At 41.1% G+C, this 13,548-nt stretch overlaps 1 protein-coding gene across 2 annotated transcripts in view; it reads left to right on the top strand.

Annotated features, from left to right (window-relative positions):
- The window catches only part of CREB1 (cAMP responsive element binding protein 1), a 46,177-nt gene extending 33,796 nt beyond the window's left edge, over positions 1 to 12,381 (top strand). For both annotated transcript variants that reach the window (XM_008050922.1, XM_008050921.1), the window contains one exon: positions 11,430 to 12,381. In XM_008050922.1, coding sequence (XP_008049113.1) covers positions 11,430 to 11,574 — 145 coding nt within the window. In that variant the 3' untranslated portion in view covers positions 11,575 to 12,381. The remainder of the gene's footprint in view (positions 1 to 11,429) is intronic.
- The last annotated feature ends 1,167 nt before the right edge of the window (positions 12,382 to 13,548 follow it).

Genomic DNA, 13,548 nt, shown 5'->3' with positions numbered 1-13,548 from the left:
AGAGGAAATCAGATTGTCTCTGTATACAGATGAAATAATCTTACATGTTTAAAAAAAAAACAACTGGACTCTTAGAACTGATAAACAAGTTTAGTAAAGTTGCGAGATACAAAATCAACATGCAAAAATAGCATTACTAAACACCGTAATGAACTGTCTGAGAAAGAAGTCAAGAAGGCGATTTCATTTACAATAGCTCAAGGGAAAAAAAAACCTAGAAATAAATTTAACCAAAGAAGTGAAAGACTTCTACAGTGAAAACTAGAAAGCATTGATAAAAGAAATTAAAGAGGACACACTCAAATGGAAAGATATCCAATGCTAATAAGTTGGAAGAATTATTATTATTAAATTGACCACACTACCCAAAGCAAGCTATAGATTCAATGCAGTTCCTGTTGAAATACAGTGACATTTTTCACAGACATAGAAAAAATATCCTCAATTCCTTACGGAACCAAGTAAGAGCCTGAGTGACCAAGACTCCTGAGCAAAAAGAACAAAACTACACTACCTTCCTTCAAAGTTTTAGTAACCTTAGCCTTAACCTTGACATGGTCTTGAAATAATGACAGATACATAGACCAGTAGAATAGAGTAAAGCACCAAATAAATATACATTTATAGCCAGCTGATTTTCAACAAAGATGCCAGCCAAGAACTTACATTGGGGAAAGGATACCTTTTTCAATAAGTTGTATTAAGGAAACTGGATTTCTATGTGCAGAAGAATAACACTAGATTTCTATTACCAAACAAATCTATTCAAAATGGATTAAAGGCTTAAACATAAGACCTGAAAATTTAAAACTACTAGAAGAGAATGGGAGAATGCCTCAGGACATTGGTCTAGGCAAAGAATTTATGGTTAAGACTTAAAAAGCACAGGCCAAAAAACAAAAAAAAATAGACAAATGGCACTATATTAAACTAAAAAGCTTCTGAATAGCAAAGGAAACAGAGTGACAAGACAGCCTGTAGAATGGGAGAAAATATTTACAAACTATTCATCTGATAAGGGACTAATATCCAGAATATACAAGGAACTCAAAACGACAGGGAAAAAAAAATTACACTAATCCCATTAAAAACTGGGCAAAGGAACTGAATAGACATTTCTTAAAAGAAGACATACAAATATATGAATTAATATGTGAAAAAAAGCTCAGCATCACTAAGCATCAGCTCAAACCCACAATGAGATATCATTTCACCTTCATTGGAATGGCTGCTATCAAAAAACAAAAAAAGTGGAGAAAAGGGAACTTTTCTGTTGGTGAGAATGTACATGAGTACAGGTATTATGGAAAACAGTGCAGAAGTTTTCCTAAAAACTAAATACAGAACTGCCATATGATCCAGCACTCCCTGGGTATTTATTCAAAGGAAAGGAAATCAGTTTATTAAAGGAAGGTACCTGTACTCCTGTGTTTATTGCATCAGTATTCACAGTAGCTAAGATATGCAATCAACCTAAATTCCCATCAACAGATAAATTGATAAAATATGGTGTTATATACACAGTTGAGTACCATTTAGCCACTAAAACAAATGGCAATTCTATCATTAATGACAACGCAGATGAGTTTGGAGCACATTATAGATTAAGCATAAGAAATCAGGCACCAAAAGATAAAGTTAAAATTTGGAGCTCGTGGAAATGGAGAGTAGACCTGTGGGTGATTAGAGTCTGGAAAGGGGAGCTTGGGGAAAGGTTGGCTAATGGATACAAAATTACATCTAGATAGGTGGAATGAGTTCTGGTGTTCAGCACTGTGGGTGAATATGGCTGGCTACAGTTTGTTGTATATTTTCAGAAAGCTAGATTTTAAATGTTCACAACACAATGAAATGATTAAATAGATGTGATGAGTATGCTAATTACATAATTTGATCATTACACATTGTATAATAGAATGGTGTTTTTTTGAGTTGAAGTCTCACTCTGTCACCCTGACTGGAGTGCAGAGGCACGCTTCTGGCCACCACAACCTCGACCTGCTGGGCTCCGGTGATCCTTCTGCCTCAGCCTTCCTAGTAACTGGAACTATAGGCGTGCGCTACCACGCCCGGCTAATTTTTTTGATTTATTGTAGGGATAAGGTCTCACCTGCCTAGGCGGGTCTTGAACCCACGGGCTCAGGCAATCCACTCATCTCAGCCTCCCAAAGCGCGGGATTACAGGCTGAGCCACCGAGCCCAGCGTATATATAGATATTAACCTACCACTCTATCCCATAAATATGTACAACCAAAAAGGAAGAAAAAAATAATTGTTTGCCTCACCCAAGATTACACAGAGTTTTCTTTGCTTTTCTCCAGATGTGTTGCAGTTTTGTGTTTCACATTTAGGTCTGTGATCTCTTTTGAGTTTACTTTGTCTAGGGTGTGAGGGATGTGTCAGGCTTCATTTTCTTACATGAGGACATCTATCTGTTCCAGACCATTTATTTAGCAGGCAGTTATTTCTCTATTGAATTGCTACTGCTCTTTTTTTTTCAGTTGGAGTCTCACTCTGTCACCCAGACTGGATAGGGTGCAGTGGTACACTCCCGGCCACCACAGCCTTGACCTGCTGGGCTCCAGCGATCCTTCCACCTCAGCCTTACAAGTAGTTGGAACTACAGGCGCGCGCTACCACGCCCGGCTAATTTTTTGATTTATTGTAGAGATGAGGTCTCGCCACATTGCCCGGGCGGGTCACGAACCCGCGGGCTCAAGCAGTTCGCTCACCTCAGCCTCCCAAAACGCTGATACTGTAGTCGTGAGTCACCGCGCCTGGCCTGAATTCACATCTGACAGTACTCAGTTTTCCGTTCCATGAACATATACTCTCCACTTATTTTTTGGCATGTAGAGCCTGCACATATCTTACTAGAATATACCTAAGTACTTCTGGGTTTGTGTTTCAAGGCAGGCACTGTTTGAAATGGTAAATTCTTAGTTCGTTGCTGTTATGTGGAAGTAAAGTTAGCTTCCACGTATTAACTTTTTATCCTATGATCATTTTAAATTCACTTCTTAGTTCCTAGTTCTACCTTTTTTTGTAGATCCTTTGGGATTCTCTATATGGGCAATGATGTTGTCTACAAATAAAGACGGTCTTAATTCCTCCTTTCTAATCTATATGTCTTTGTATTTATTTTCCCCCTTATTGCAGTATCTAGGACTTATGGTACGATACTGACTAGGAGTGGTGAGAGGGGACATACTTGCCCTGTTCTTGGCCTTAGCAAGGGCATTCGTTTTCTGTTGCTGCTTATCACAAATTGTCACAGACTTAGTGGCTGAAACAACGCAGATGTATTCTTCTCCAGTTCTGTAGATCAGAGGCCTTCATGGATCTTACTGGGCTAATACGATGTCGACAGGGCTACACTCTTTTCTGGAGGTTCTGGGGAGAAATATGTTTCTTTACCTTTTCCAGCCCTAGGCCCCCCACATTCCTTGCCTCATGGCCCCCGTTCTCTGTCTTCAAAGTCAGCAGTGTTGCGCATCTCTGTCTTCCTTCCGTAGTTGCATTTTCTGCCTCTTCTACTTTTAAGAACACCTATGGTGTCACTGGCCCACCCAGATAATCCAGGATAATTCTCTACTTTTAAGGTCAGCTGATTAACAACCTTAATTCCATCTGTAGCCTTAATTCCCCTTTGCCGCATCACGTAGCATACTCGCAGATTCCCAGGAATAGTACAGCGACATCTTCGGGGAGACCACAAGTAGTGTGACAGCTGTCGTTTCTTTGTAAATGGTCTTTATTAGGTTAACAAAAGCTCTCTTCTGTTTCTAGTTTTCTGGGAGTTTTTAATCACACATCGTTGTTGAATTTTGTCAAGTGTTTTGCGGAATCTGTTAAGGTGATCATATGGTTTTTCTTATGTAGTCTGTAATTGGGTGAATTAACACTGATAATCCAATTTTGAGACATGCATGCATTCCTGTGGCGGACCCCACTTGGTCATGAAGTGTCATTTTAACATGTCGCTGGGTTTAATTTGTAATATTTGGTTGAGGATTTTCATGTCTACATTCATGACCATTATGGGATCTTAGTTTTCTTTTCTCACCATGGGTTGGTTATTAGGAGGCGTTCCCATCTCTTTTTCTGGAAGAGCTTGTGTAGAATTGGTATTATGTATGCATTCAGTGGTTGGTAGAATTTGCCAGCAAAACCATCGGTGCCTGGGGTTTTCTTTCTTGGAAGGCTTCTTTTTTTTTTTTCTAACAAATTAAATTTATTGAATAGATATGGGAAAATTCAGACTGTATTTTATTCAGTGAATTTTGGTTTGTGTTTTTCAGAATATTGGTCCATTTCTTCCGTGTTGTCAAATTCGTCAGAATAGAATTGTTTATAGTGTTTTCTTAGTATGGAATGTACACGGGGTCCACGGGGATGTCTCCTCTTTCATTCAATAATTTTGTCTTTTCTCTCCCTCTCTTTGTTCACCGCCTCTACCCACCTCCCCTTGTTTCTTGGTGGTGGTGGTGGTGGTTAGTCTGGCTAGAGGTTTATCGATTATGCAACCCAAATTTTTAGTTTTCTTGGTTTTTCTCTTTACAGTTGCACTGATCTGTACTCTGATCTTTATTATTTTTCTTTCTTCTGCTTGCTTTGGTTTCAGTTGTTCTTATTCTAATTAAGATGGAAGTTGGATCAGAGGTTGGCAAACCTTGGTACATAAAGGGCCAGAAAAGTAGATACTTCAGGCTTTGCAGACCACATGATCTCTGTCACAGCTGCTCGTCTCTGCCAGTCTGGCACCAAGACAGCCCTGGACGACACAGCAACACGTGAGCACAGCTGTGTTCCAGTGAAACTTTGTTTGCAGAGACAAGCCGGGGTGGGCACAGCGGCTCAAGCCTGAATCCCAGCACTTTGGAGGCAAACGTGGGGGTTTTGCCTGAGCCCGGGGATTCAAGACGAGCCCAAGCAACTTGGCAAGGCCTCGTCTCTACAATAAATCAAAAAGTTAGGCGGGCGTGGTGGCATGCGTCTGTGGTTCCAGCTACTTGGAAGGCTGAGGTAGAAGGATCGCCTGAGCCCAGGAGGTTGAAGCTGCAGTGGCTGTGAGCACTCCACTGCACTCCAGCCTGAGTGGCAGAGTGAGACTCCAACTCAGAATGAAGAAAAAGAATAACATTTAAAAAAACTAGCAACGAGATGCAGTTTGGCAATCCAAAGAATTTAACAGCTGTGGTGGTGCACACCTGTAGTCCCAGCTACTTGGGAGGCTGAGGCAGGAGAAGAACCTGAGCCCATGAGTTCAATGCTGCAGTGACCCATGATTGTGCCTCTCTCTCCAGCATGGGTGACAGAGGGAGACCTCGACTAAAAAAAAAAAAAAAAAAAAAAGAAAAGAAAAATTTTGCTTACCTCTGCCTTAGGCAGTCAGTTATCTTTTAGAGCACTTGAAAACATGGGTCATCATTAAATTGTGTGTCACATATTGTCAACATCTGTGTGACATCTGAGTCTGTTTCTGATCGTCACTTGCTCTCTCTCGGGAGTGTAGATAATTTTGCCTGTCCGTGTGCTTTGTGATACTTAGTTGGAAGCTAGACAGGTTGCATAGAACAGGTGCTGAGGTGCGGTGAGCCTTTTTTTTATGCTGGAGACAGGCACATGTCTCCTGTGGGGACTATGGTGTAGGAGAAGGAGGGAGCTGGACTGTTTGTGGGTGCTGCAGTTTCCCTTCAGGTCCAGGAGAGCAAGCTTGTTTCGAGGGTGGGAGTAGTTTCCAGAGCAGATGTCTGTCTGATCCTTCGCTTACTTCTTCCCTTAGTGCTGACCCTCTGGTTGCTTATTTGCAAGCTCTTGCTTCTTCGTGGCCTCCCAGCAGTATTCCATCGTTACTGGTTGTGTGTAGCTTTGGGGGTGAAGGCTCAGTCCTGGTATGCCCTGGGTGTCCTTTGGTCTCCGTCAGGGACACAGTCTTCTCCGGTCTTCCTTGCCCCTCCCCTCAGAGGTCAGACCTTGCGTACCCTCCCAGCTGCAGTGAGTGCCCCCCAGTGCCCTTCCTCCACAGATTGAGACATTTGTTCCCTGTGGAGGTGGGCTCCCTACAGTGTTCTGTGTCCGTCCCGCTCTGCTGATTTCCCCTCCCCAGGTTTGCTCCACAGTGAGTACTACTTAGTACTCTGCGGCTTTTCTGTGGATACCTGATTAGGTTGATGTAGAAGAAGCCTTCAAGAACATGCAAACTCTCCCGATTGCTGCAGGCCCCAGAGGTGGTACACTGACAATCCCCAGCCTGCATTCTAGCCTCCATCAAGCTTTCACCTGTTCCAGGTGATCTCTCTCTACCACTGTCCAGTCACATCTGTTCCAGATGAGGCTAGACACAACTCTTGAAGCACCGTCTCCCTAGATTTTTGGTCAGTTTGCTGTGCAACCTTTGCTTTCTGGTGGATCGGTTGGGCTGGGGGTGCAAATTTGAAGTTAGTCCCTTTTTGTTCATGATAAGGGTAAGGGTAACATTGTTCTCTGGTGGTGTTGTGGAGTGGCACAGCAGAAGGGCTTTTGCCAGGTGCAGCCCCTCAGCCTTGGACTTCTCAGTCTTCAGAATTGTGAAAGGTGAATCTCTTTGTAAGAGTAACTCTTTACAAGTTACCTGGTCTTATGGTACAGATTGCATATTCCTTCTACGAGATGGCCTGAGACCAAAATGCTTTGGTTTCCAGTTTTTTTAATATTTGCATTTTACTTACCAGTTGAGCACCCCAAATATTTGCAAAATGCTCCAGTGTAATTTCTTTGAGTGTCATTGCAGTGCTCAGAAAGGTTCAGAACTGGTACACTTTGATTTGGGATTTAGAATGTTCAACCTGTATTCTGTTGCCAGCAACACCAAACAGACTGACAGGGCAAGTTCAGTAAATGTAGGAGGCAGATGTTGAAATAACTTTTTCTCTAAAAATATGTCAAATTAATTTCAGAATTTATAGGCCATTTGCCTACATGGGTTCTTGAAATCTTTATAAAATCCTGTTTTTGTATTGAAAGAGATATCAGAGGTCAATTTTATCTTCAGACTAAGTCCCAAGACTAATCCACTGGGAAGGTCCTCTCATTCTTCTGTTCTTAAAAAAAAAGGTTTTACGAGGCACTCCAAACTAGAGATTTTTAAAATTGCTTAAAGTTAATTTGAGTTTTATATTCTACTCTAAAATATAAAACTGTTTATCTTAGTACAAAAATGCCTGCTACCCTATCCACTAAAATTGGTGCTGTAGAATGACATACCATGTTTATTCCCTGGTTTTGCATGTTCTTTAATACAAAACTAATCTGTGTCTTGGTTTGAGACATGTTGATGACTCCTTTAAAAAAAAGAAGAAAGATGAGGTAGCGGTCCCTGAATGGGAGGGGACTTGCAGGAAGCTGTACAACTAGTGAGCATCAAGACCAGGATCTGGTGGGGCTTGGTGTCTTGCACCTGTAATCCCAGCACTTTGGGAGGCCAAGGCAGGAGGATTGCTTGAGCCCAGGAGTTCCAGGCCAGCCTGTAACCTGGGCAACATTGTGAGACTTCATGTCTACAAAAATAAGAAAAATTAGCCAGGCATGGTGGTGCATGCCTGTAGTCCTGGCTACTTGGGAGGCTGAGGTGGAAGGATCCCTTGAGCCCAGGAGGTCAAGACTATGATGAGTCATCATTATGCTACTGCACTCCAGTCTTGGCAATAAAGTGAGACCCTGACTCAAAAAAAAAAAAAAATTGAAAAGCCAGGATTGGAACCTAAATTTCCTTCCTCAGGTTAGAACCTGTCACAGTACATCACATGGCACTGTTTGTATCCAAATCTGCCTATTTGAAACTGTGACTAACTTGAGCATCCGTCTTCAAGACAGTGTTATTTGAAATTTGTTCAGTGTCCTCCTCTCCTACCCCCTCCCCAAAGTATTGTATAGTCAGATGAAGTTGGGTCATGTTACATGGAATTCCTTTGTGGAGAGTCTCAGTTCACCTTGTATATCGAAACAATCCAAGAGCTCTTGTGTTAAAGAAATGTTAATTTTCTTAGCCTAGTTTCAGTTTATTTTCTTTCGAGGAACATATCTTTTAACCTTTTAGAACACTATGCTGATGATGGTGGAACAATTTGGGATGTGCTAACCTATAGGGTCATGTCAGTTTAACTTTGGGAGCTAGCACGTCGACACAGCCTTCATGTGGACAGTCAGCTTGGAGACCATGGACTTTCAGGTAATGGAGAGGAGAAAGCAAGGAAAATAAGTTCAGTAAACCCAGGCTGAAGTTAGGTGTGTAAATGTACACACATCCCGCATGTTCTCGGTATCAGAATTCAAACACAGTATCCGCATCGAGCTGTGAATCATTCCCACTGCCATTCTTTCCAGGACATGATTTTCATCTTGGCCCCAAAGCACCTCCTGGCTTGTCTTTTTCACTGTTAAGTAAATGTTGTACCGTTTTGTTTTATCTTATTTTATTTTTTGAGTCAGAGTCTCACTCTGTCACCCAGACTGGAGTGCAGGGGCACATTCATGGCCACCACAACCTCAGCTTGCTGGGCTCAGGTGATCTTCCCATCTCAGCCTTCCAAGTAGCTGGAACTGCAGGCATGCACCACCACGACTGGCTAATTTTTTTTTTTTTTTTTAACTGTAGAGGCGAGGTCTTGGGTTTTTTTTTTTTAACTGTAGAGGCGAGCCCAAGCTGGTCTCAAACCCCTGGGCTCAGCCAGTCCTCTCACCTCTGTCTCCCAAAGTGCCCCCACGTCCAGCCTGTTGCGCCATTGTTAAAGAAATTGCTTCCAGTGGTAAAATGATGCCATGGGTTATCCATGTCTGTCTATGACGGGTGATAAAACATTAGATACAGGATTTTCTGATCCCAAAACTCAGCTTGTATTAAAAGCAAATGCTGCTTTTTTCTGAATTGATGTGAGGATGAAAACATTAGTGGAGTAGCAGTATATTACCATTTTGTGTGCTTTGCATATATTAACTTATGTAATCCTCACAGACCTTTTGAGGCAGGTAATATGCCTTTTTTACAGTCAGGAACCTAAGGTTAAGGTGTGTCTCTTGACCACAGAGAGCTAAAAAAGAGTTTACTGGTTTACATTTAGCAGCTTGCTGAAGAATAATTTGTTATTTTTAATTTGTTAGAGTTTTAAAAAAATTACTTACTTTTAATTGTGGTTTTACAAATACAGCATAAATTTAAAGTGGTTAATTGTAAGTATACAGTTCAGCAGTATTTACATTCACATTGTGGTGCAATGGGTTTTCCGAGCTTGTTCATCTTGCAAAACTGAAACTCTTACCCATTAAACAAGAACTTACTATTACCCTCTTCCCCATCATTCTAAGTCCTATTTCTGTGAATTGATCAGATGCCTCCTATAAGTAAAGTTATATAGTATCTGTCTTTTTGAGACTAGCTTATTTCACTTAGCTTAGCGCCCTCCAGTTTCCCCCATGTTGTAGCCTGCTGCAGGCCTTCCCACAACTTGGTAACATTCTGATGTATGTGCATGCCATGTTTGTTTATCATTAACCGGTTGATGGGCATTGGGGTGGCTTCCACCTCTTGGCAGTTGTGAATCATGCTGCAGGGAATGTGGGTGTGCGTATGTCTCTCTGAGGCCTTGCTTCCATCTGCGTGGGATACGTGGCAAGGAGGAGGAGAGCTGGATCATGCAGTAAATTTCATTTTTAGTTTTTTAGGACCCCAGCCCCCATTCTGTTTTCCACAGCAGCTGTACAACTCGACATTCCCCTCAGCGGGACACGGTGGTTCTGATTTCTTCATGTCCTCACCAGCAGTTGGTATTTTCTGCTGGTGGTGGTAGCTTTTGATAGTAGCCCTCCTGATGGTTGTGAGGTGCTCTCTAGTGGTTTAGACTTGCATTTCCCTAGTGACCAGTGATGTTGAGCATCTGTTAATACGCTTATTGGACTTTGTGTATCTTTGGAAAAATGCCTATTCAAGTTCTGTGTCCATTTTTTCCACTGGATTCCTATGTTGCTGTTGAGTTGCAGGAGCTTTTCGTAGACTGTGGATCTTAGCCCCTTAGTAGGAACATGATTTGCAAATATTTCCTCTCATTCTTTAGGCTGCTTTTCACTGTTTATTGTGTCTCTTGATGTGCAGATGTTTTATAGTTTGATACAGTCCTATTTGTCTATGCTGCTTTTGTTGCCTGTGTTTTGGTGTTGTGTATGCAAAATCACTGCCAAATCCAGTGTCAGAAAGCTTTTTCTTTATGTTTTCTTCTAGAAATCTTATACTTTTAGAAATCTTATACTTTTAGGCCTCCATTCCATTTTGTGTTAGTATCTATATGTGGTATAAGGGTAAGGGTCCTACTTTATTCATGTGCATATGGATGTCCAGTGTTCCCAGCACCATTTGTTGAAGGGACTGCTGTAATTGATTTTTTTAAATGCCTTGAAATGAAGGTTTTCTATTTAAATGATGTTTTTCACACTGAAATGTAGCTTTAATATTTTCTTAGTTCTTGTTATGGATAGAATTTTAAGTTTGGCAGGTATGAAGCAGAACATTGTGATTGTGAGAGATGTAATTTTTTTTTTTTTTTTTTTTTTTTTTGAGTTGGAGTCTCACTCTGTCGCCCAGGCTGGAGTGCAGTGACACGCTCCCAGCCACGGCAGCCTCGAACTTCTGGGCTCTGGTGATCCTTCCGCCTCAGCCTTCCAAGTAGCTGGAAGTACTGGCGCATGCCACCACGCCTGGCTAATTTTATTGATTTATTGTAGAGATGAGGTCTCGCCAAGTTGCCCAGGCGGGTCTCGAACCTGCGGGCTCAGGCAATTCACTCACCTCAGCCTCCCAAAGTGCGGGATTACAGGCTGAGCCACCGAACCCAGCCAAGAGATGTCATTTTTTGTTTTTGTTTTGTTTTGTTTTTTGAGTTGGAGTCTCACTATGTCACCTAGACTGGAGTGCAGTGGCACGCTCCTGGCCACCGCAGCCTTGACCTGCTGGGCTCTGGCGGTCCTTCCACTTCAGCCTTCCAAGTAGCTGGAACTACAGGCGTGCACTACCACGCCCAGCTAATTTTTTTGATTTATTGTAGAGATGAGGGCTCACCAAGTTGCCCAGGCGGGTCTTGAACCCACGGCCTCAGAAAATTCACTCACCTCGGCCTCCCAAAGCACGGGATTACAGGCTGAGCCACCAAGCCCAGCCGAGAGATATAATTTTTAAGTGACTATTTAACTTTTGTTTATGGAGTTTTCCCCCTTTTTTGAATTTAGCCTTCAATGATACAAGATTAAAATTCAATATAAGGTTATTTCCAAGTCATCCAGTATATCCTTTCAGATGCCTAATATATGCTAAAATATTTGTTGCTTTGAGCTATTTCTCCTTTTAAAAATAAATTTTATATGCCTTGTTTGCATTATCTTTACTGTCATTTTTTGCTTGTAGGGAAGCAGCCCGCGAGTGCCGGAGGAAGAAGAAAGAGTATGTGAAATGTTTAGAAAACAGAGTGGCAGTGCTTGAAAACCAAAACAAGACATTGATTGAGGAGCTAAAAGCACTTAAGGACCTTTACTGCCATAAGTCAGATTAATTTGGGATTTAAATTTTCACCAGTTAAGGTGGAAACGGACTGGCTTGGCCACAACCAGAAAGACAAAAAACATTTTATTTTCTAAACATTTCTTTTTTCTATGCGCAAAACTGCCTGAAAGCAACTACAGAATTTCATTCGTTTGTGCTTTTGCATTAAACTGTGAATGTTCCAACACCTGCCTCCACTTCTCCCCTCAAGAAAGGTCCAGCGCCAGGAATCATGAAGACACTTCGCTTTTCCACCCCTGCTCTCCTCGAGAAGTAATACTTTGTTTACTTGTGAATTGATGGGGGAAAATAAGGAAAGAAAGTGTTTCTAAGATGAGTTAAAGGTTCGTGCTGCACTCCCTGGTGGCCAGGCGCAGGGGGAGTGTCGATGGCCGTGGTGAAGCCTTTCGCATTTCCATTGTGAATTATGTAAAACTGCTAAGAGACATCCCTCTACACAGCATTTTAGTGTGGTATTGGGGAAATTAGGAATGAATTTGGAGTGCTTTCCACGTACACTCTGCTCTTCAGTACTGAAGATGTGTCCCTGGTTCTCAAGACGTTCTGTGTTAACTGAGCTCTTCCACAGGGCAGTCGTTGCTTCTTAATTCAGTTCTGTATGTGTTCAACATTCTTGAATACATTAAAAGAAGTAACCAACTGAATGAAAAAGCATGGTATTTGAATTTTAAACTAAGTCAAAGTAAATACAAGTATAAAGCTTATTTTAGTTAATATTAAATTCTTAGTAAAAAGGTTAGTAAACCAATCCCTTGAGTCATATAATAATGATTTTGAATGAATGGTGTCCTCACCTCCAAAAATATTTATACTGTCACTCATTCACTAAAAAACAGTTCTAGTGCGCTGCTGGCCTTTGCACTTGAGTGACACCACCACCAAGAAAGCCTTCCAGTGTTCAGCAGGCAAGGCAACATACTTGTTTACGAAATGATACGATGCTGTAGAAAGATCCTGATTTTAAGTCTTCTCCATATTAACATAGTTTAACAGAGAATCTCTAGTGAATTTTTAATGAAAGAAATTGTGAGGCTAGGCTCTAAAAATCAGTGTCAGCTGTGCCCAAGGAAGCTCCTCGGACCTATTGAAAGACTGCTGTGCTGCAATATTTGGGTGGCGGGTCTTACAAACAGCTTTCTGTCCTCTTCCGAAAAGAGTTGTGCTTTGGCTTGACAATAGGGTATATACATGACCTCTGTCATTCTATAATTTTAATCCTGACTGTGACAGTCTGTGTGTGTCTCATATGCTGTTTCCAGTACTGCTTTTAATTATTAACTACTCATTCTGTCTACTATGCCTGATGATCTCAAGGTTACCCTTTAAAAGAAAAGTAAGACTGAGGTGGGTTTTTAAACTCGAAGGCTGACCTGATGTTAGATTGTAATTTCTCATTTGAGAAGGAAAATTTCTTTAAAAAACAGTCAAGAAACAGAAAATGTATGTTTTCTATTTAGTCAGGGGTTATTTAAGAAAATTAAGTTTGTTTAACATAATAACGAAATGTGCAGGTGTAAGTGTTAATTATTGGGTCCATTTTTAAAAGTAAGACTTTTAACTAATATTCGTAAATGGTGTATTTTTGTTTGTAACAAACCATTGTCTTTTTTTCAAGGATGAACAGTGTATGAAGGAGCATCATTCTAAGAATTGGGTGATGTAGTCTTTGTTTGGACAATTCACCAGATTCTCAAGAAGGCTTTCAAACGACTCTAAAGTGTGATGTTTGTCCTGCTGAGCTAATAGGAAAAGTTATAGCATACAAATTGTTTGTATACCAGCATAGATGTGTCATTTTCTTAAATTGGGTTAGCAGAGACTGTGCAAAGTCACAAATATGTTGTTATTTCTTATTGAGTCAAAATGTCAAATTGAATATTTGGGATGCCATAAGTGTTATAACGGAAACACTGTCTGGTATTTAGCAATTTATACTCTTAGTTTATCTGTTTTTCAAAAGATG

Source organism: Carlito syrichta, unplaced genomic scaffold (assembly GCF_000164805.1).
Source record: "Carlito syrichta isolate Samal-C Ts95f unplaced genomic scaffold, Tarsius_syrichta-2.0.1 Scaffold154360, whole genome shotgun sequence".
NCBI lineage: Eukaryota > Metazoa > Chordata > Mammalia > Primates > Tarsiidae > Carlito > Carlito syrichta.
The sequence above is the reverse complement of the archived record's forward strand: the minus strand, read 5'-3'. Positions and strand labels throughout refer to the sequence as shown.